The sequence below is a fragment of the Pteropus alecto genome, unplaced genomic scaffold (genome assembly GCF_000325575.1).
Source record: "Pteropus alecto unplaced genomic scaffold, ASM32557v1 scaffold311, whole genome shotgun sequence".
Lineage (NCBI taxonomy): Eukaryota > Metazoa > Chordata > Mammalia > Chiroptera > Pteropodidae > Pteropus > Pteropus alecto.
The window spans coordinates 274,471-295,264 of NW_006431916.1; the positions used below are offsets into that span (position 1 = coordinate 274,471).

General features: G+C 33.3%; 1 protein-coding gene and 3 pseudogenes across 9 annotated transcripts in view; 1 reads left to right on the forward strand and 3 right to left on the reverse strand.

Annotated features, from left to right (window-relative positions):
* The window catches only part of LRCH3 (leucine rich repeats and calponin homology domain containing 3), a 97,834-nt gene that overhangs the window by 44,180 nt on the left and 32,860 nt on the right, over positions 1-20,794 (reverse strand). For all 9 annotated transcript variants that reach the window (XM_006906135.3, XM_025041853.1, XM_025041850.1 and 6 more), the window contains exons 2-6: positions 17,027-17,171; positions 15,293-15,419; positions 12,785-12,890; positions 8,351-8,487; positions 7,141-7,250 (exon numbers count right to left, since the gene is read on the reverse strand). In XM_006906135.3, coding sequence (XP_006906197.1) covers positions 7,141-7,250; positions 8,351-8,487; positions 12,785-12,890; positions 15,293-15,419; positions 17,027-17,171 — 625 coding nt within the window. The remainder of the gene's footprint in view (positions 1-7,140; positions 7,251-8,350; positions 8,488-12,784; positions 12,891-15,292; positions 15,420-17,026; positions 17,172-20,794) is intronic.
* On the forward strand, positions 8,938-9,056 carry LOC112473985 (annotated as a pseudogene).
* On the reverse strand, positions 14,975-15,094 carry LOC112473929 (annotated as a pseudogene).
* LOC112473682 lies at positions 15,549-15,702 on the reverse strand (annotated as a pseudogene).

The window sequence follows — 20,794 nt, forward strand, 5'->3', positions numbered from 1 at the left end:
AAGAGCAATGCACTTGGATTTCACAAATAAGGTATCAGTTTACCACTTACCAACCATTAGCTCAAAGAAGTCACTTAATCTTTGTAAAATAAGGTTACCATTTTTAATCATATGACTTCCATATAAGGTGAAAGCTTTATGTCAACTAAAAACAAAAAAAAGAAACAAAAAGCCCTATATGAATATAAGACAGTTTTAATAACTTGTCAATTATTTTATTGATAAAGATCTTATTTTGTATGTGGTAATATACAGAACTATTTGTCCAGTGCTAAATACACTCTGATTATAAAGATCCAAAAATATAGGTACTTTAAAGCTATCTTCCTCATTTTCCTACCTTCCTCCACAAAGCTCTTTTTGCACTCCCTCCCCCCAAAAAGCCTCTTGGTATAATTCTAAAATTACTTTTCTAAAAGAAGTTAATTTCCTCCAACTTTTTATTTTGGGAAAATTCATATCTATATAAGAATTGAGAGAGTAATACAATATCATTTGCCTTTCATCTAGCTCTCCCAATTGTTAGCATTTCTTAAGGAAAGGTCCTAAGTGCGTTTTATCACAGCTAAGTCAGGCCAAGGTGACTAGTTTTAAAAGCTTTCTAATGAAATATATATTTAAGCTGCACTTAAAAAAGTTTTTCTGCAGCTGCTAGAAGAAATATGTGTATTCAAGATTTACTGAAAAATACTTTTTAATATTATGTAAGTTTTTCAAGTAACATATTTCAGATTTCTAGAGGATACTGTTTTATATACTGTAATGTATTTTCCATCAAGTGGCCAATCAAAATAAACCTAATTTTGCTGTGGTATTTTTCAAATGGGCAACATAAAGAGAATCAATACAATATTTGCATTAAGCTATCATTTTATCTTCTTTATTTGGTTACCTTTAGCTTCTTCACATACTGGCTCTCGCTCGAGATTAAACTGCTAAGATTAAATTGAGATATACAAGTTTACCAGCTCTCTGAATTTGCTCGGGATTTTCCTGGTTTCAGCACTGAAAGTCTTATGTCCCAGCAAACCCCTTAGTCACGTGAAAACCAGAACAAATGATCACTCTGTGTATAAATATGGCCTTTAGGGGGCCAGGAAGAGTTCTGCTAGCCAGGCTCCAGTTATGCCCTGTTAGAAAGTCCAGCTTACCTAATAAACTACTAGGTATAACACGGGTTCAAATGTGTAAGTGGCTTCTCTGTAGGAGGAATATGAACTGTGAATCAGTACAGTACAATGAGGAGTTTCAAACGCAGTTGTTCTTTTTTTCATATAGTTTAACAGATCTAAACTGTCTAAACTGACAGCTTTGTTCCATCATTTACTAGCTATATGACTCGTTTAACTTATAAGTTACCAAAAAAAAAAAAGGTTAACAACAGCTACCTCACAGAGTTGCTGTAAAGACTGAGAAACATCAGCTAAGGACTTGCACAAAGCCTGGTTGGTATACAGCATTAAATCAAAATTATCATTCTGTGAAGAATACACCCTTAAAAGAACATTTCCTGTTATAACAAGTCACTAAATCTGCTTCGTTTGAGTTTAGTTCACCAAACATTTACTGAAAGCCAGGCAGTGCTCTAGGTGCTAAGAATACAAACATAATAGAGGATGGTCATTGCTTTCACAAATTCAAGCTTATACTGAATTAATTCCATTACTGAGGTTAGAGAGGTAGGATTTTTCTTACCAGTGGCTTAGTCTTTCCTGACTTTTGTTTTACTGCGACATCATCATAAAAACATATATTGAGTCTGTAATATAAATCTGCTTAAAATTATTTCAGCAGAAAAGCATAGGTCACTATAGATCGCTACTGAAAAATGTGTGCCATTACATAAAATGAAAATGTTATCGCAACAGTGCAGTTTGCTAAAAGAGCTGGAAATATTTACATCTGGAAGTAAGTTAAACATTTGTGATCTTTAAAAAATTAAGGAAGATTGTGTGTTGCTTTTATGTTATATAAAAGTAGTTAGAAAGTTACATCGAAGAATTAAAAGTATCACAGCATCTAATTTGTACTGAATGCCTGAAGAACTACAGGATTAATAAAAATTCTTTTTAGCAAGACACAACTCTTAGGACTAAATGGGTCCTAGATTACAGTAGACAGCTAGTAACTAAAATGTCTAATATTTGTTTAGGGTTTTATGGTCAGTAAAACACTTTCACACATGGGTCATTTGATTCTCAGAACTACTGTTATAGAGTACAAACAGGGTAAAGAAAATCAATTAGTATTTATATAAAATAAATGCTACTTTTATTGTTCATCTTTAAAGACTACAGGAATAGAATACCTTTAACATAATATTTAAATAGGAAAACCAAAACTTCAATAAATAAGAACTAAGAGTTCTATATTATAAGCAATTAATTGAGGTAGGAGAAAAAGAAATGAAGAAAGAAAAGAGACAGTAAATGGAGAAAATAAAAAATTCTTGGCGATAATGGTTTGGGTCCCCTCATACCTTTCTTGCTGCCAAATTCCATCCTCTAAGAGAGGCTCAGATCCAGCCCAGAGCATGTCAGACGTAAGCCTTACCATCTGCCAAAATCTTTTATGTCCTCCTTAATATTACATACTTGCTTTCAGTCTTCAGAGTTAAAATTGTTAAGAGTGAAGATGTTCTCGGTAGGAATCTTTTATGGGTATATATTATTTTGGTCAATTTCTCCTTGTGTATTTGTGTAAACATAAAAACTTATAATATTGCATGCTTAAACTACCAGATTCGAACTGGTGTTTTAAATATCCTTCATAGTATCTATGCAAATCTTCAATCTAACAGCCAGACCAAAAAACTCAGAATGTCATTATGAACTTGTTTCTGATGACTTTAAGCAAAGAAATAACATTTGCACAACCAAACTGCCTATTCATTCGCTCAATAAATACTTGCTGAGCATCTACTGTATATGCTAAACACTCAGCTGAGCTAGGGATACAGTGGTGAATAAGAAAGGCATGGTCTGTGGCAAAGGGCAGAAATCAAATCTGTATGGAGTAATACTTAATTTACCTGAGAAACAGCGTTCTGTGTAAGTGAAATTTGCAGATAGCTTGAGATTATCTCTCTTAGCATAAATACTTAAATATTTAATTCTAATAATTTCTGATGAAAAAAATTAAACTATGATGCATATTTCCCTTTACTGCAAATGATACAGCTTAATATACTTTAGCATTTTCTTAATAAGCATCATTATTTACTATGCTAAAATATAACTTAAAATATTACTGAAATATGGAGGGGTCTTTGCATATATTCCTAATGGTGTCAAACTGCTATGTTTTTAGAGCCTCTCTGACTTTAAATCCTAAAATTATGAGATATATCATAGATGAAAATATCTACAACAGACATAGCTTTTCAAACATGAGACATTATTAATACATTTAAAGCCCCATTATGCCTCATTCGCACTGAATCTTACTTTCTCTCAGAGTTAACAATCCAAATTTTTATTTAATGTGTTTACTTTTTACAGTTTTATTTTTTCCTTCAAATTACATTTTATATTTTTAGTATGTCTACTTTTAAATGGCCAACAGACAGAAAAAGATACTCAACATCACTAATCATCAGGGAAATGCAATTCAACGAGGTATCACCTCATACCAGTCAGAATGGCTATTATCAAAAAGTCGAGGTGGAACCAAAATGGCGTAGATGATAGAGGCTCTGTTCATCTCTCTGGCGACCAAATCAAAGTTGTGACAGAAACAAGGAGCAGCACCAAGGAAAAACCACCTAGGATCTAAATAAACAAGCCACACAACTAGGGAGAAATCCAAGAAAGCACCCTGCAACGGCAGAAAGTAGGACAGGGCGAGGATGTGGGGTGGCCCAGTCTCCAGTGGCTGAGTGAGATGGAGGCTGCGGCAGCGGCAGACACCTCTTAAAGGCGTCGTGTTCAAGAGCGGATTTTCGTGGTGACGGACCTGCTTGCTCTGAACACCAGTGCGGATTCGGCTGCACGCAGGGGGCATCAAGGATTTACAAGGAGACACTGTTGGAGTGATGGCCCAGAAAGATTCACTCTGTAGAGAAGTGCTGGTGGTATCCATTGTTCCCTGTTGAGTTCTTCCCTTTACCAGTGCACAGGACACAGGGCCCTCGGTCATCAAACTGGATCAAGGTCGCTCTGCCCAGAGGATTCTCTGAAACCCCGCCTCCCCCCCAACTTATGGGTCCGCCCAAGCCACATCCAGGTTTATCCTCAGCGAGTCAGGTGCTCCTTGCTGAGCAGAGCCTAGACTCACACATTGGCCTTGGTTTCTGGTGTGGCCTTTTGAGGTAAATGTAAGCACAGCATCTGTGGATTGCTTGCTGAATCTTAACAGGTGGCCCGGAGGGATGGAGGCTGAGGCTAAGTTTGGCCTGCAGCTGAACCCCTCTCAAGACTGTGCCACTAGACAGCTACTTCACAAATCCACACTAACAAGACCAGGAGATTTAGGAGCTTTGCTTAGTACATAGAAACAGACACGGAAAGGCATCCAAAATGGGAAGGCAAAGAAGCAGAAACCATATGAGAGAACAGAACAGAGACCCAGATATAATGGAGTCAAGTAATCTAACAGATGCAGAGTTCAAAACACTGGTTATAAAGTTACTCAATGAACTTTTGGTTAAATTTGACGAAGAGATAAAAAAACATAAAAATGGAAATGGAAATTATAAAAGGGAACCAGTCTGAAATGAAGAACACATTATTTGAGATGAGAAGTATATCAAAGAGAATAAACAAAGAAATAAACGAAATGAATAAAGAAAAGGATCAAATGCCCTATCTAGAGGATGGGAAAGCTAAGGACATTCAATCAGAATGGCAAGAGATAAGATGCCAAGACTATAAAAATAATTTAAGGAGCATATGAGACACTATTAAGGGTCCAAATATCCATCTGATTGGTGTAACTGAAGAAAATCAAGATGTTGAACAACTGTCTGAAGAAATAATGATGGAAAACTTCCCTAACCTGGTAAAGGAAATGGACATAAAATCCCTGGAAGCTCAGAGAATTCCAAAAATCAGGGATCCAAAGAGGCCCACATCATAATTAAAATGCCAAAGGCTAAATATAAAGAAAGAATATTAAAAGCAACAAGAGAAAAACAGATACTTACAAGGGAGCACTCATAAGACTGATAGCTTATTTCTCAAAAGAACCTATGCAGGACAGAAGGGCTTGGCAAAAAATATTCGACCTGTTGAAGACCCAGGATATACAACCAAGAATAATTTATCCAGCAAAGCTATCATTTAGAGTTGAAGGACAAATAGAGATTCCCAGACAAAAATAAGCTGAAGGAATTTATCACCACCAAGTCAGTTTTACAGGAAATATTGGAGGGACTTCTTTAAAAAGAAAAAACATGTATCAAAAACAAGAATAAAGAATGGTAACAACTACATTCCTATCAATAACTACCCCAAATGGAAAAGAATTAAGTGCTCCAACTAAAAGAGTGGAAAGGAAAACAAGAATCCTGCATATTGCCTATAAGAGACTCACTTCAGATTAAAAGACACACACAGACTAAAAGGAAGGGGATGGAAAAGATAGTGCTTTGATGGACCTAGGAGTTATTTAAGTCAGAAAGATAAACACTATATGATTTCACTTATATGGGGAATCTAAGAATAAAAAGAACAAACTAATTAAAAAAAAAAGTCAACAAAGAACACGTGGAGAAAAGGGTACCCTTGTGCACTGCTGGTAGGAATGCAAACTGATATTGCTACTATGGAAAACAGTATAGAGATTCTTCAAAAACACTAAAAATAGACATACCATAGAACCCAGCAATTCCATTTTGGGGTATTTATCTGAAGAAAACGAAAACACTAACTTGAAAAAATACATGCATCCATATGTTCATTGTAGCATTACTTACAATAGCCAAGATATGGAAGCAACCTGTGTGTCCATCAATAAATGAGTGGATAAAGATATGATATACACATACACAAACACAATGAAATATTACACAGTAATAAAAAAGAATGAAATCTTGCCATTCGTGACAACATGGATGGAGGGGGTAGGAACTCTGCATCTAATACCTACAACAATAAGGGTGAAAAGGGTGAAGGGGAATATAGTCAATAATATTGTGCTAAATTTGCACAGTGACAGATTATTACTAGAATAATCACACTGTAATTACAATGTGATCACACTGTAAGGTCTAAAAATGTTGAATCCCTACATTATATAGCTGAAACTAATACAACTAATATAATACTATATACTAACTATACATAAATAAAAAGTTTAAGCAAATCTAAAAAGAAGTATGTTTGCTTTTAGATACTCTACCATAATAGAAATTTGTTAGTTTCAGATTAGGATACTGAGAAGCAAGCTCATTAGGACGGCACTTTTACATAAAATGTGACAGGTTCTAAGGGAAGGCCTTAACGGTTCTCTTTGAGTAAAGTCTATGAGCAGTACTGCACCTTCATTGAGACATCTATTTTGTTTGTTTAAAGGTCTTTTGAATTTAATTCCTGCTACTTAAGATTGTTCCAAATGGCTGAGAATGCCAAGTAGATGACCTTATAAGTCAGGTGTTATGTCACGGAGGGATTTATAGACTAAAACATCCTGAGGTGACATTAATGGTCATCGAATCCAACTTCTTCATTCCCTATGGAAAAAATGAAGCCTAAAAAGTTTGAGTGACTTGCCCGAAGTCACAGAGCTAGTTAACAGCAGAGCCAAGATTGGTATCTAAGTCACTCGGACCAGTGGTTTTCAATTGAGGCCATCCAGGGGATATTTGGCAATGTCTGGAGACATTTTTGTTTGTCATACTGAGAGAGTGCTACAGATGCCAGAATGTTGCTAAATGTCTTCCAATGTATAGGACAGCTCCTTACAACAAAGAATTATCTGGTCCAAAATATCGACAGTGCTGAGGTTCAGAAACCCTGGCTTAGAACTCCACTGTCACATCTATGTCATCAACTTTTACTTAATATAAGCATTCTGGAAAAAAAAATGTGTCAAAATAGGTTACTTCCCTTTAGTCAAACATTTACGGCAGATTTAAGGGTCCACTGTATTTGATTCCCTGTGAGATGGAATATGATTGATAAAAGAATAGAATATACTCACCAGGAGCCAAAACCCAAGGGTCTTCTATCATAATCTGGCAGATCTGGAGCAATCTTACAAGCCTGTATATTCAGGTATTTAAATATGTGGACTTTGCCTTTTATACATATCTAAATAAAGTAACACATAAATGCAACCAAAATTATTACTCATCTGAAAGATATGTGTCTCTTTTCTTTTATCACAATCAGCTTTTTACTTAATGTATATTAGAAGTAGAAGGTATTTCTATCAAGTACCTATAGTAGTATTAAAAATCTAATACCTATAACAATTATTTTAGGTATTTAAGTGATATAAATATAGGTTTTGTTTTCTAGTCACTAATAAAGTTTCAGTAACATATAAAATAATTTATGATTACAAACAGAATACCAAGTAAACTTATCATTGATTAGCTAGGTATAATCAGGGCTTTAAAGCATTGCTCTCTCATGTATTATATTAGCAACTTTTGCTATCAGGAATCCAATGATCATGTACAATCATGTTTTCAATCCATGAGAGAGAAAAGCAGGAGATAATTAAACAGTAAAGCTGCATATATGTATGTTGCTACCTGATGACGAAGTCAAAACATAAAGCTTTCTATAGTTATAAAGCTTACTCATGAAGTTTTATGGTTAACATACAGAGGCTTGTACAACACCATCATTAGATTTAGAGTTAAAAAAGCTACAGTGAAAAATATAGGCTAGTAAATTTTTAGATTGTAGGATGTCTGGAATCTATAATACTACCTTATAATTACTTTATTATTAAATAGCTTATTTCAGTCATTGATAAATGATCAAACTAACTGAATGAGGAACTTAAGGTTTTAGAAAACAGGAAGGCATAAAAACTGGTCAAAATAAATGCACTGATAATTTTTAGTTCTGAAAGCTAAGTATTTAATTTGTCTCTAGTATTTACATTGTTTATATTCAAGTTTTACTAGAAAGAAATTAACTCAAATTTTATTAGAAACACTTTAAGGAAGAATCCCATAACTTTAAAAAAAGTCAGTTTAATGAAAAGAAAAACAGTTCTGGAAACAGTACTTAACTTCTACCCCATTTATTGAAGTCTTCTAAAGAATACTTTAGAAGATTTTTTTTAAAAAAAGAACTTAATTTGCAACAAAAACATAAACACATAGAATTTAAGTTTAAAATTTCATCCTTTGTCCAAAAAGTTTATGAAATACTTCAAATCAACTATGGTTTACCTGTGCAGGAGGAGACTGTAACGGGTTGTTGTCTAGGGTGATCACCTGTAGGTGCCTGAGGTTCCGATAACAAACAGGGATTGTTGTAATTTTATTGCAGGAGAAGTCTAACCGTATCAAAGGCAACTCTGCCAGCTCTGCAGGGAGATAAGATGTATTTCAAAACTAGACAACTTTTACAGTAGCTTCTACTTAAACACAGTGGATTTACCATGAATATTTACCTCCATTCCTTCTTAGTGGTTAACTGATATAACAAAGTGGTGTATAATGAAATCTACTTACTTATAGTAGGGAATATATATAAATTCAAGCTGTTTGACCCCTCACAGAACTTCAGAAAGATGAATGCCTGATACCACAGGATAATGGGGATAACAAAGAGATGAGATAATAGCCTATATAAATAACAACTTAGAGATGCCTATAGATTCCCAACCCCAACTCAAGCAGCTAGGGCGCTACCCCTCTCCAATCACCACAGGAGCCAACAAGTTATTCTCTACTGCAACTGAATTGAAAGGCTCTGAATTCAGGGACCCCAGGCACAATGGAAAGTCAGGATGAGGTGCCAGCTGAAAATAGAGGTCTATGGCCATGCCACCCTGAACAAGCCCGATTCCGCCTGATCTTGGAAGCTAAGCAGGGTCAGGGCTGGTTAGTACTTGGATGGGAGACTACCTAGGAAGACCAGGTGCTGTAGGCGTAAAAAATAAAAAATAAAGGATTGTATGCTGACAAGGTCCTTGCAATCAATCTGTGAGGTCAACCAAGGGTTGCCTCGCCTAAAAAAAAAAAAAAAAGAAAGAAAAAGAAAATGGCGGATTTAAGTGAAAGTCTACACACTTAATGGCAAGACCTCAACACTTTCCTACCCAATCCCACCCCATCCCCAGAGTTCTTGAATGTGGGTAGTTAGGAATATACATAAACAATGTAGAAGAAATAAAATATCATTCTCTGGAGAAACTATATAGTCCCATATAAAAGGACTTTAGATATTTATATAAAGTTCCTCCCCCAAAATATCTAGCTTGCTGCTTAATTATCATTGTACAATCCCTGCCCAGTATGCCTGGAACTTCTAATCAGCTCTATACTGACAGTTTATGATCCACAGACATTTAGAAAAGCCTCCAACATGTTAGATGGAAATCAAAACACACGAACCAATCGAAAAGAACTCAGAACAGGTAATACATAGGGAACAGAAGAAAACTCTGAAAAACTAGAACTATTACCTCTAATTTCAGAGAGATAAGATACTGAATTACTGAAACAAGAAAGGGGTTTTAAAAAAAATCAGAATAATAAGTTCTCAGAAATGAAAATTATGATAGCAGATATTAAAAATTCAAAAGAATGGTTGGAACACAAATGGTTGGAAATGTTTACCACCTGGTAAAACAAAATGACAAAGAACTAAATTATAAAAAAGATAAGAAATATCATAGGATCAATTAAAGAGGTTCAATATCAATTAAAAAAAAAAAAAACCTAGAAAGAGAGAACAGAGAGAACAGAAGACAGAAAATTATCAAAAAAGAGATAGAAATATTTTCCAGAATGAAAGATGTGACTCTCTGGTTTGGAAAGAGGCCCACCAAGTGCCTAGTACAGTAAATTAAAACAATTCATATTGTGTATGACACATCATCATAAAATGTCACCGCAGTAGGAAAAAAAGAGAAGATCTTAAAATCTTACAGAGAGAAAAAAAATGCATCACAAACAATGGACTGGAAGTAGAAGCAGCATCAAAATTTCAACCATTAATTTTTAACACTGAAAATCAAAAGTGAACAAAAGACCTGAAAATCCTGAGAGAAAATAATTTTCCACCTAGAATCTGTAACTAAATTATCAATCAAGGGTGAGCATAGAATAAAGATGTTTCTTTTCAAGTAAAGTCTCAAAAAAAATGTTTTCTCATGACATGTTCTTTGGAAACTACTAGAAGATACCACCCAGCAAAACAAGAGAGTAAAGTAAGAAAGAGGAATTACTCGTCATTTATACTTTAATAGAACTGAAATTTTTAAAACAGTAAAAAAGAGGAAGATATGAAATCTAGAGGTAAGAGTATTCAACAAAGAAGAAAGCTGAGCAGCAACAACAGAACAACCAGTACAGACTGGAAGAAAAGGAAAAAAGCATAAAGGAGGGAAATATGCAGGGAATAAAAAATGATACTCTGATTGGTTTGACTAATAAGGCTGTTAGAAAAAGAGGGAGAGATTAGCCATAGGTACATAAAAAACTGAGCAAATTAAAAAAAAAACACAAGGAATTACTGACTGGAAAAACAACAAAAACAACGTATACAAGAAAGAAAATGAAATCAGAGTATATCACTTGGAATGGCAGGAACAATATTTATATAGTTATAATAATACAAACAATAAATAATTATTTAATCAAAAGTTGTGGTAAAACTACACTGGGAAGATGTGAAGAGCGAAATAAAGGTGTGATAGTGTAAGGAAGTTAAATCCTCTTCTACCATAATAGGAAGCTGACATGTGCCAAAGCTGACAAATCTAGCAATAACTATAAAAAGACCATCAATAGAAATATGTCAGCAAATAAAAGTAGAAGTAGTCAAAGGAACTGAAGGTAGATGTTACTGGCCACCGAAACTGGGGTGGCAGGAGGTTGAGGCAGGGAAATGCTATTATTTATTTTAAGCTATTTAATACTATTTGATTTTTTGAATATTTGACAATAAGAGTGAAAATTAATTTAAAATAAAAAGGGCAATATAACAAAGGATGTAATATCTTACTTACCAAATTATAATATGTTAGAGACCACCAATTAATTAACATGAACTTGCACACTAACTTGTGTAGCTGCTGGAATAAGGTTTTCCTGAGATCTCAGTTTAATTGACTATGCTGAGATTACAAGACAAACTGATTTTTAAAAACCCATTTAAAACTATTTGGTAGTTTCATAATTTTCTTAGTAATACACATTCAAAATAAGATATAGGTATATTCATATATGAGATGACAAAACTATCAGATTGCAGTTGTCATCTGAAACCCCAAATGTTCATTTTCACTAAAACCCCAATATTTTCATTGATTGATTTCACATGGAGTCAGTAATATTACATTAGCAAGCCTTTAAAGATTAGCTATAGTAGGTGAGTCCTGCGTAGAGGGGTAAGGTAATCCTAAATAAAAAGTTTGGGTTATAAGGTCCTATGTCATGATTTTGGTCAGTTCTGCTGAGGCCTTCATTCATATTCCTGATGTGCTGTAAGGCAGAATAAGGAAAAAATGAGGCAGGCTCTGAAGACAAAAAGTATGAAGGTTACTGGGTAAGCCAAGTGAGAGGAAAGATATGCAGGATTTTGGGTAGCGTGGTTGCAGTAAATGTATAAGAGTGGACTGGAAAGTCACTTTCTGACTTGGGATCCAAAATGTCAAAGCTACATTAGTATGTTAGAACTATGTTAGAACAAATTAGTGTAAACATTTGGATTCTATAATGAAGCAAAGACATCATTAGTTAATTCAATATTTATTGTACACTAGAAGTCATGTTTTGTTGAAGAACCTATAGAATTATCGTCATGAAAACACCTTTTGAAGATTATCTTTTTGCTACATAATCTGAAACACTTACAGATGAATGTCTCTAGATTCTAGAGGACAGACTAAAGGAAAGTGGATGACAGCATAGATAAAACAAGAGTTGCCATGATCTGATGACCATTGTAGATGGGTGATTCATTGCTCTCATTTATATATGGGAAATTTTCCATTATAAAATTAAATATAAATTCTGATCTAATAAAATAATAGTTCTCCCCATTTTTACTTTCTTTGATAGCTTTTTCCATAAATTTGTATTATGAAAATTGATAAATTATACTTAATTTGTTTAATCAATTTTATCATTCAAATAAATATACGAACTTAGAGTCAGCCTAAGATAGCCAGTTTCCTAGTGCAGTCCCTCACTCCATTCATTATTCACTCTATCCATCACCTCTACATGGATAATTAGCCTCTATTGAGTATTTGCAGTGAAGGATAAAATTATTAAGTTCAAGTTAAATCCATTTTTAAGTCAGCTAATTTCAGGAATGTTTTTCATTATACTAAACTATCCTCTTATCAAAAATATGTTATATGTCACTCAAGTAGTTATGCTTACTGAAACTTCCAGTGACCCCTGAGTTAGCAATTACACAGGTTAACAAGATCTAAAAGTACAATCACTGGTAAATAGTTATCAAACTTTTCACCTAAAAGTCTAACTTTTAAAATTCTCAATGGTACAGATAACATATGTCGAATAAACCAGTACATCTCGAAATATTAGCTATAATTCTTATACATTTTTGTCTTATGCACATCAGTCTGAGAGACGTTTAATATAAAAAAAATAATGATAAAATAATTATTTCATAGTTCTTACCTTCAGGCAATCGTACTAAGTGATTTCTTCTTACATTCAGGTCTCTCAAGGCCTCCAAATTACCGATTTGGGAAGGTATTGTTTGAATTTCATTGCAGCTAACATCCTATTTCAAAAAAGATACAAAGTAAAGAATTATTCTAATATTATAAACTTGTCTGCTTTAAACTATCTGTAAAATGAGGTTGGACAAGATAATGCCTGTGGTCCCTCCTCGTTGTGAAAAAAAATTGATTCCATCAAAGAATAATTACAATAATTTGTACTAACAATTTAAAAAAGTTACAGGTTTTCGACTGATTATATTTTATACACGACTAATTTTGTGAGCAGAACTAAAATTAAATGACTTAAGATGTGGGTATGAGGCCTAGAATATGAGATCAAATAAATAAGTTGGTGAAAAGGTAAAATAAAACAATATTTTTAATTTATATTGTTCTAATGAAGCTAGAAAAAATGATAAAAATTATAATAAAATTATTTAAAAGAAAACTCTATTTTCAAAATATCAGTTCAACTGTTTAAGAATATAAAATAAAAGTGAATTGAAGATGACTCAAATCATTCTTTATCAAACTAAAAGTGAGGAGAAAATAATAAAGTACACATAACTCAAAAGGCTATGGAAAAAATAGATACTACTTTATTAGCATGTGATCAACCTGATTCCAGTACATATATTAGGTAGGCCTTCTGGTATCTTGGAAAATAGCTTGATTCTGGTTCCACTGGTTCTAAAAAGAAACTGACTATAGGTTCCAAGATTAATATATCCAGGATGCCATAATTCTTACACCAACCAGAATAATTTGTAAACCTATGTGTAGCAGCAGGAAGCTGCTTAGGTTAATAAAAGTGCCAAGATGCCAGATCGACCCTTCAAATTCCTCCAATAAATGAATAAAAATATTAACAGACATTGTTAGAAAAGACTACTTACCAAAAACTTCAATAAGCTTCAGACATTATTTTTAAATTTTCCCAAAATGTTTTTAGAAAAAATAATATTATTTTTACTTTCCTACCACATACTATCTTAAGTAGAATCTGAAGCTAGACTTCTTAGTCCAATGTTCTAGACATTAAAGTTAAAAGGGTTCTAAAAGGAATTGAAAAGATAGGAAAATGGAGCCTGAGCCAGAAAGTAATAGCAATTTATAATACTTCTCTCAGAAAATGTGTATGTTGAAAGATATAGTTTACTTTCATTAAAAAAAAATGAATAAGGATGTTGTAGAAAGACCATCAAGTAGGAATCAGGAGCTTTAGGATTGCTAATTCTTACTCTGCCACAAGCTGTTTATATGACTGAGGATATCAATTAACTTCTTTTGTAGAAAGCTAAAAGCACTCTTTGCAAGAGATATCTACCTTTTAAGTACCTAGCATTCAGTAAATAGAAACAGAAAGTTTAAATGATTTGAAAACCAGAATTTGAATCATGAGTATAATTTACTACTAGTTCATGTTATTAACACAAGTTCTGAAGAAATGCCACAGAACATACATTTTGGACTTTACTTCCTAGATCTAATTAATTGTAAATAAACGGTGGTCTAGTATCTAGACTCCAGATTTCATGAATTTGTGAATTATTACATGTGACTTTTCATATTCATAATCCACCTGGAAAAAAACATGAGCTAATATGAGGTTATAAGTATATAGTATTTTTTTATGATGTCCATCTTTGTTAATAAACCTACCTGGAACTATGGAACTATACTCCCAAATCTCAATAGACATAATTGTATTTGATCTTTTCAGAAATATGAAACATGAGCTTTGGAGCTAAAGTAGACTGGTTTCAAATTCTACTTCAGTTATGGAACCTTGGGTAAATTACTTAACCTGAGTGCTAGTTTGCTCAGCTGTAATATGATAATTATAGTACCTAATTGCTACTGTTATTGTGAAGATTTAATGAGAAAAGTCTATTGCCATGTCCAAACCATAAGTACTCAGGAGCAACAAGGAGTAGTAGGTGAAGATTAAGCTTCTTAGAAATATAAAGCAGTAAAGACGAGCTTTCTTTAGAGTGGGAGATAGGTTCTAAGCATGTAAGGCAAAAAAATAAGCCTGACCTTTGTAGTTAGTGTCCATTTCCTTATAGAGACTAACCAAAAATCAGAATATTGATGCTATTAACAAGATTTAATTCTAAAAGTTCAAATGCATTATTAATTACACCTACAAGCACCTGGTATTCCTAGGTGGTCTCCCATCCAAGTATTAACCAGGCCCGACCCTGCTCAGCTTCTGAGATCAGACGAGATCGGGCACGTTCAGGGTGGCATGGCCGTAGACAGTTCCTTAATATCTCTGCTGACATACTTGAGTACTGATCAATCAGTGAAACTCCATTAACAATACTTAAAAATAACTAAAAAACACACCTTAGTAATGGATCTTTACCATATAAAAGAGTATGACTATGTATGTACATATATGCATGTGTGTGTATGTGTGTATATATAGTAATCAAAAAAAAAAAAATTAACTTACAAGTTCTGTTAAATGTCTGAGATGTCCAATTTCTTCTGGAAGTGAGACTAATTTGTTATTACCGGCAATTAAGACTTTCAATGGTAAATTACACAAATGTACTGGCAATGTTGACAGCTGGTTCCGACTAAAATGGGTAAGTAGAAAAGAGAAGAGTCAGAGCCTATTACTCAAGAAAAATACTTCCATTATTTCCCACTCTGTACTCAGTAAAATAATATATATAAGTTTTGCAAGAAAGAAATAGGATATTAGACTTGAGTTCCAGCTTTCATTTCCTCACTTCTTAGCTTGTAAGCACAGCGTTAACCTATCGGCATCTTAGAGATTCTGCAAATTAAGTTTTCAATTAGCAATAATCGTGTCTCAGATAAACCTCATTGGTTACAATACTGGCACTGCACAAAGCTTGTCGTCTCTACCAATTTTACAGGGCTCTTGCACCATAAAACACCTTTGTAAATAATGAAGTGCTATATAAATATGACATATTATTTTATTAAAGTTAAATTTATATAAGAAAAAATGATTTAAAATAGGGTGGATACTATTATCCTCTTCTTCCTTCCAAGGTATAAACCTAGGTGTTTGTAATCTACTTCCCTCATCATTCCAGTATTATAATCAAATGTACATAAGATCCAAATATAGTTCTATGGAAAACAAGTGACATATTTGTGATTTCAAATATATCATACCACTCAAGTATAGGTAAGAAATCTTATTTATACAAAAACAAGCAAATCAGAATTAAAAGTAAAATAAAACACATCTATCATTAGGATAAAAATGAGTTAAAATTTTACTTATGTAGATTTAACTTTTTAATCCTTAGCACCAATTGCCCCTCATTTTCAAGATCTTTAAAGCTTTTAATGTGATAATAATTCTACTCCTAGATATTTACCTTAAGGAAAGAGAAAAATAAACATTTACATATAAAATTCTAGTATTACTTTTATCATGGCAAAAAACTGAAAGAAAGTTACTGATAGGGAAAATGAGTTTTAGAAGTATATAAACTGTATGATAGTGATTATATATAAAAATATTTCCAGAAGATATTTCATGACAAGAGGAAAACATTTAAAAATATGACTAAAAGCCTGGAAACATGGAAAAGATCACCTATAATACTACTTATTATTATTTACAGATAATATTTAAATTGTTTATTGTTAATAATGAAAAATACTTACTGGTTACCCTCTTAAAAAGTTGAACCAGTTTATACTCCCACTAATGGGATCACCTACAATTATAACTCAGAAACATTTTTATGAATTTCCTTTACACTTTTCTACATTTGCTCATTTTCTCCAATGAACATTTATAACTTTTACAATGTAATAAAATAACAAAAGAATTCTTGTAAGATGTGAAAAAATGGAGGAGTTGAATAAATGCATTTATTACATTCAGAACTTAATACACAAAAATCATAATCACAAGAACCAAAGTAATTACAGAGATACTAGTTTCATATGATGCGGCTTATTTGAAAATGTAATTGGAGAACCATTGCTACAAGACTGCTGCAGCAAGCCAATCCGGCTAATGATAATTATTGTAAAGACAAAGGGAGAAACTAGGGAAATATAGGCGATACTGTTAATTTAGCCTAAGAACTTGCATGGATACTGCTGATATGAACGGATAGTGTAAATTTTAGTGAAAGGGAAGAGAAAATTGAAAAGACCACATAAAACCAAATATTAAAACACAAATCCTTACCTAATATTTAAGAATGTAAGAGCTTGTAGGTTTAGAATTGCCTCTGGTATATATCGAATACAATTTTGGTATAAGTTGAAATTCTCAAGAGAAACGAAGTGACATACTTCTATGGGAATTTCTGAGAGGCGATTTCGTGACAGATCTGTAAGAAAAAGTAAGTTAAGTTTAAAACCAACTTTTGGAATTTAGTTTACTGAAATGTTAAATAGGCAAGTTTCGGGAATGTTTGAATTCGCGAGTTCTACTGTGGAGACTGATCCAGAGTAAACAATCAAATATTAATTGAATAAACCATTTTAACATATGCCTCTACACTTACTGCTGAGAAATGTTGATTCTTTTTGAGTCGTCACATATACTAAAAAATAAAACCCATTATTCTCTTCAAGTAACACAAATTCGAAGGCATATTCGCCTACGAATCATACAGAAAATCATACGAAATACCAAAATATCCGAGGAAATGAATGTATCTCTAAAATCCACTTTCCTAAAAGCACAGACAACATTCAGATTTTTAGAAAAACAAAGCAAAGCAAAACAAAACAAAAAATACTGTTCCTTTCTACATCAGTCAAAATAATCAGGATCATGTCAAAAAGACTCAAGAACCAACTTTGTTTCCCCTGATCAAAAATGAGACAATTTGAGCTTCAATAAAGATCATAATTACAATGGATTGAATCTATTACATACATGGAATTATACGAGCTTATAATGACACATCCTCCTCTGTCCCAAAAAAGATGGAGAACTAATTCATTATCTTGTAAACTGATAGAGAAAGGAATAAAAATCAAACATTTACCTTGCCTTCCCTATATGAACTGTATCACTGAATAACCAAGTAGATGAAGGGAAGTATCTCTATATGTATTCTAGCTACAAATGAAAAATGAGAGAAAATCACCATTTTGCACCCCTCAAGGAATTACTGGATCTAGAAATGAGTATTAATGGCTGCTATCTATACAAAAAGACAATCAAATTATATGCCTCCCACTAGAAGAACAGAACATCACATTATAGTCTTGTCAAAGGGACAGAACATGAATCTAATTAAGCTTCTGCATCAGCTGCAAACTTTCAGGAAATGCAGAGGACAGAGGAATGTTGTAATGACTCTATCATTATCCATTTAGATTTAATTAAATATACTGTGAGATTTATTTGCTCACCACTGTTTTCTCTCTTCTGCCCTATCTTAAGGTCTCTGTTAGGAATTCTTTGGTGAGAATCCTTTACTGAGAACTTTCCCTAGACAGAGGACCTGAATTCTTGCATATCTGCAAATACATTGCTTACACCATAATAAGTGAGTGATATTTTGGCTAGAAATAGGTACAGTTCTTTTGTTAGTAATCTGTAGATGTTATTTTACTACCTTCTAGTTTCCAGTATTGCACTGAATAGTCCAGCACTTATCTGATCATTTTTCCTGTGTAGCAGCAGCTTGTTCTTTAGTCTCAGCACCACCAATAACACACTGGTCTGGAACTCAGTGGGCTCTTTCAATCCTTCTTTAAACCAGAAAAATTCTCCTCTATTATATCTTTGGTTGTTGCATGTTCTCAATTTGTTCTTTCTCCTTCTTCACATTTTTTGTTTTGATATACTCTTCTAATGTTCTAGATCATGAATTTGAGTCTCAACAATAATCATCTTCTCCCAAATTAATACATAAAAAAGATTTTTTTCTCCTCACTTTTTAATTCTTTTATACTATGATGTCACTTTGTTTCTCCTAAGAATCTCGGAATAATCTGTTTTGTTTTGCTTGTTAAACTTGTTATGTATTTCTTCCAACAATTCTATTTCATTGAAGTAACTTGTTCCAGATATAAACCTTGTTGATCCTCTCTCTGGGACTGCTGGAGTTCTTTTAAGTGAATTACTTTCCATTGTCAATTCATACCTTGCCTCATCCTTGGAGTTCAGGTCAAGCTGCAAGAGTTAAGACCAAAATAATGGAAGCAATCTCTACAATGCACTGGTACTAAGCTTCCCCTCCAAGACACGGCTCTTTATGAGAATTCAAAGCTTTTGATAATGGCCCCCATAGACTTTTGCCTCTTGTCTTCATCTGGATCCCGGTATATCCCCAGACTCACATATTTCCTACTGATACTACTAGCCTGTGTACCTCAGAGCTGCTTCGCTCTGAAGTGATTGATAGTAACTGAGGCTGGGAAACAGTCCATCATCTTACCAAAACACCATGATTAAGAAAAAAATTAAAGCTCAAGTAACAGAGACCATCAAGTACTTAGACTAAATATTTCCTATAAAATCACACTGTAAATAACTTCTTTAAAGTGCAACAAGAATTATTTTATCAAGTCTTATTAAAATTTTATTAGTATAATTTTAAAAATTTGAAAACATGAAAGGAATTCAATTGCAAATTGTTCCTTACATGTTTAAATTTAACCAAAAAAGGACAACAAACTTAAATTTAAGCAGGGATTATTTAATATCAATTTTCCTAATATTTGTATTATAAAGCTAAATTACTTAAAATCCAGAAAAATGAAATCAATGACATCTATCTTATTTTGGTCCCCATAATAAGGAGAGAAAAAAAAATGATAGTACAATATACAGTCAGTTTAAATACATCTCAACAAATTAATTCTTAATTTTTAAAGAATTAGCTAATTTACAACATAATCTACTTTTAAAGCCAAAGTTTCTGACTACGGGTTCCTACAAGTTCTCCCATTTAAATTGTATTTTGATTTCAATTTGGGAAGACAAGTAGCTTCTTCTTTGTGTTAAATGAGTGATTTTTTTACATCCTATAAATTCAGGAAGGCTGAATTAGTCAGTTGGGTCATAGATGAAATATGGAAAGTACTGCAAAGTACTACTGGTTTATGGAGAAAATAATTTTACAGATAAAGAATGTGATGAAAGGGAAAAAAACTTAAAAAATATTCAGTTAAAAAATTATGGATATGTTTGCATTCTTGAAACTCTGGTTATAAAAGCAATATATATTAACTTCATGTATGCAGAAGATTGCATAAAACATACACATTCAAAGAAATAAAATATTGCCAGTACCCTAAATGCCTCAATATAGCTCTTCTTAATCATAAGCCCTCTCTTCCCCAAAAGAGGAACCAATATATTGATTTTAGTGATAATCATTTCCTTGATAGTTTTAACACTATATAAGTTGTAGTTTTGCCTCCTGCATTCATTTCCTATTGTTGCTGTAACAAATTACCACAAACTCAGTGGCTTAAAATATTACAAATTTCAGTTCTTGTTCAAAATGGTGATACAGGAAGATCCTGAACTTATCTCCTCCCAGGGACACACTGAATTTACATATGGAACTACGTATGAAGCTACGTATGGAACAATTGCCTCTTAAAAACTCTAGAGATTGGCTGAGTGATGACTACACATAAAGCAAATGAGAAGAAAACCACATTAAAGGGGGTAGGATAGGCTGGGACACAATGTCACCATAACCCCACCCTGGAACAGAGACCCACAATTGGGAGAAAATTCAAAACCTGGAGCTTCTCCCTGAGGAGTGAAGTGTTCAAACCCTAGATTAGGCTCCTCAACTTTTAGAACTTACATTTGAGAGATGAGTCCCCCAAACGCCTAACTTTGAAAACCAAGGGGCTCACAGCCAGAGATCCACAAAATTATAGTCATCTGGGAGATAGGTTTTAAAATGCCCAACTCAGAGGCAGCTGATCATGCCTTTATTAAAGTATTGGCCTGAGGGGGCAGGCATCTAACTTA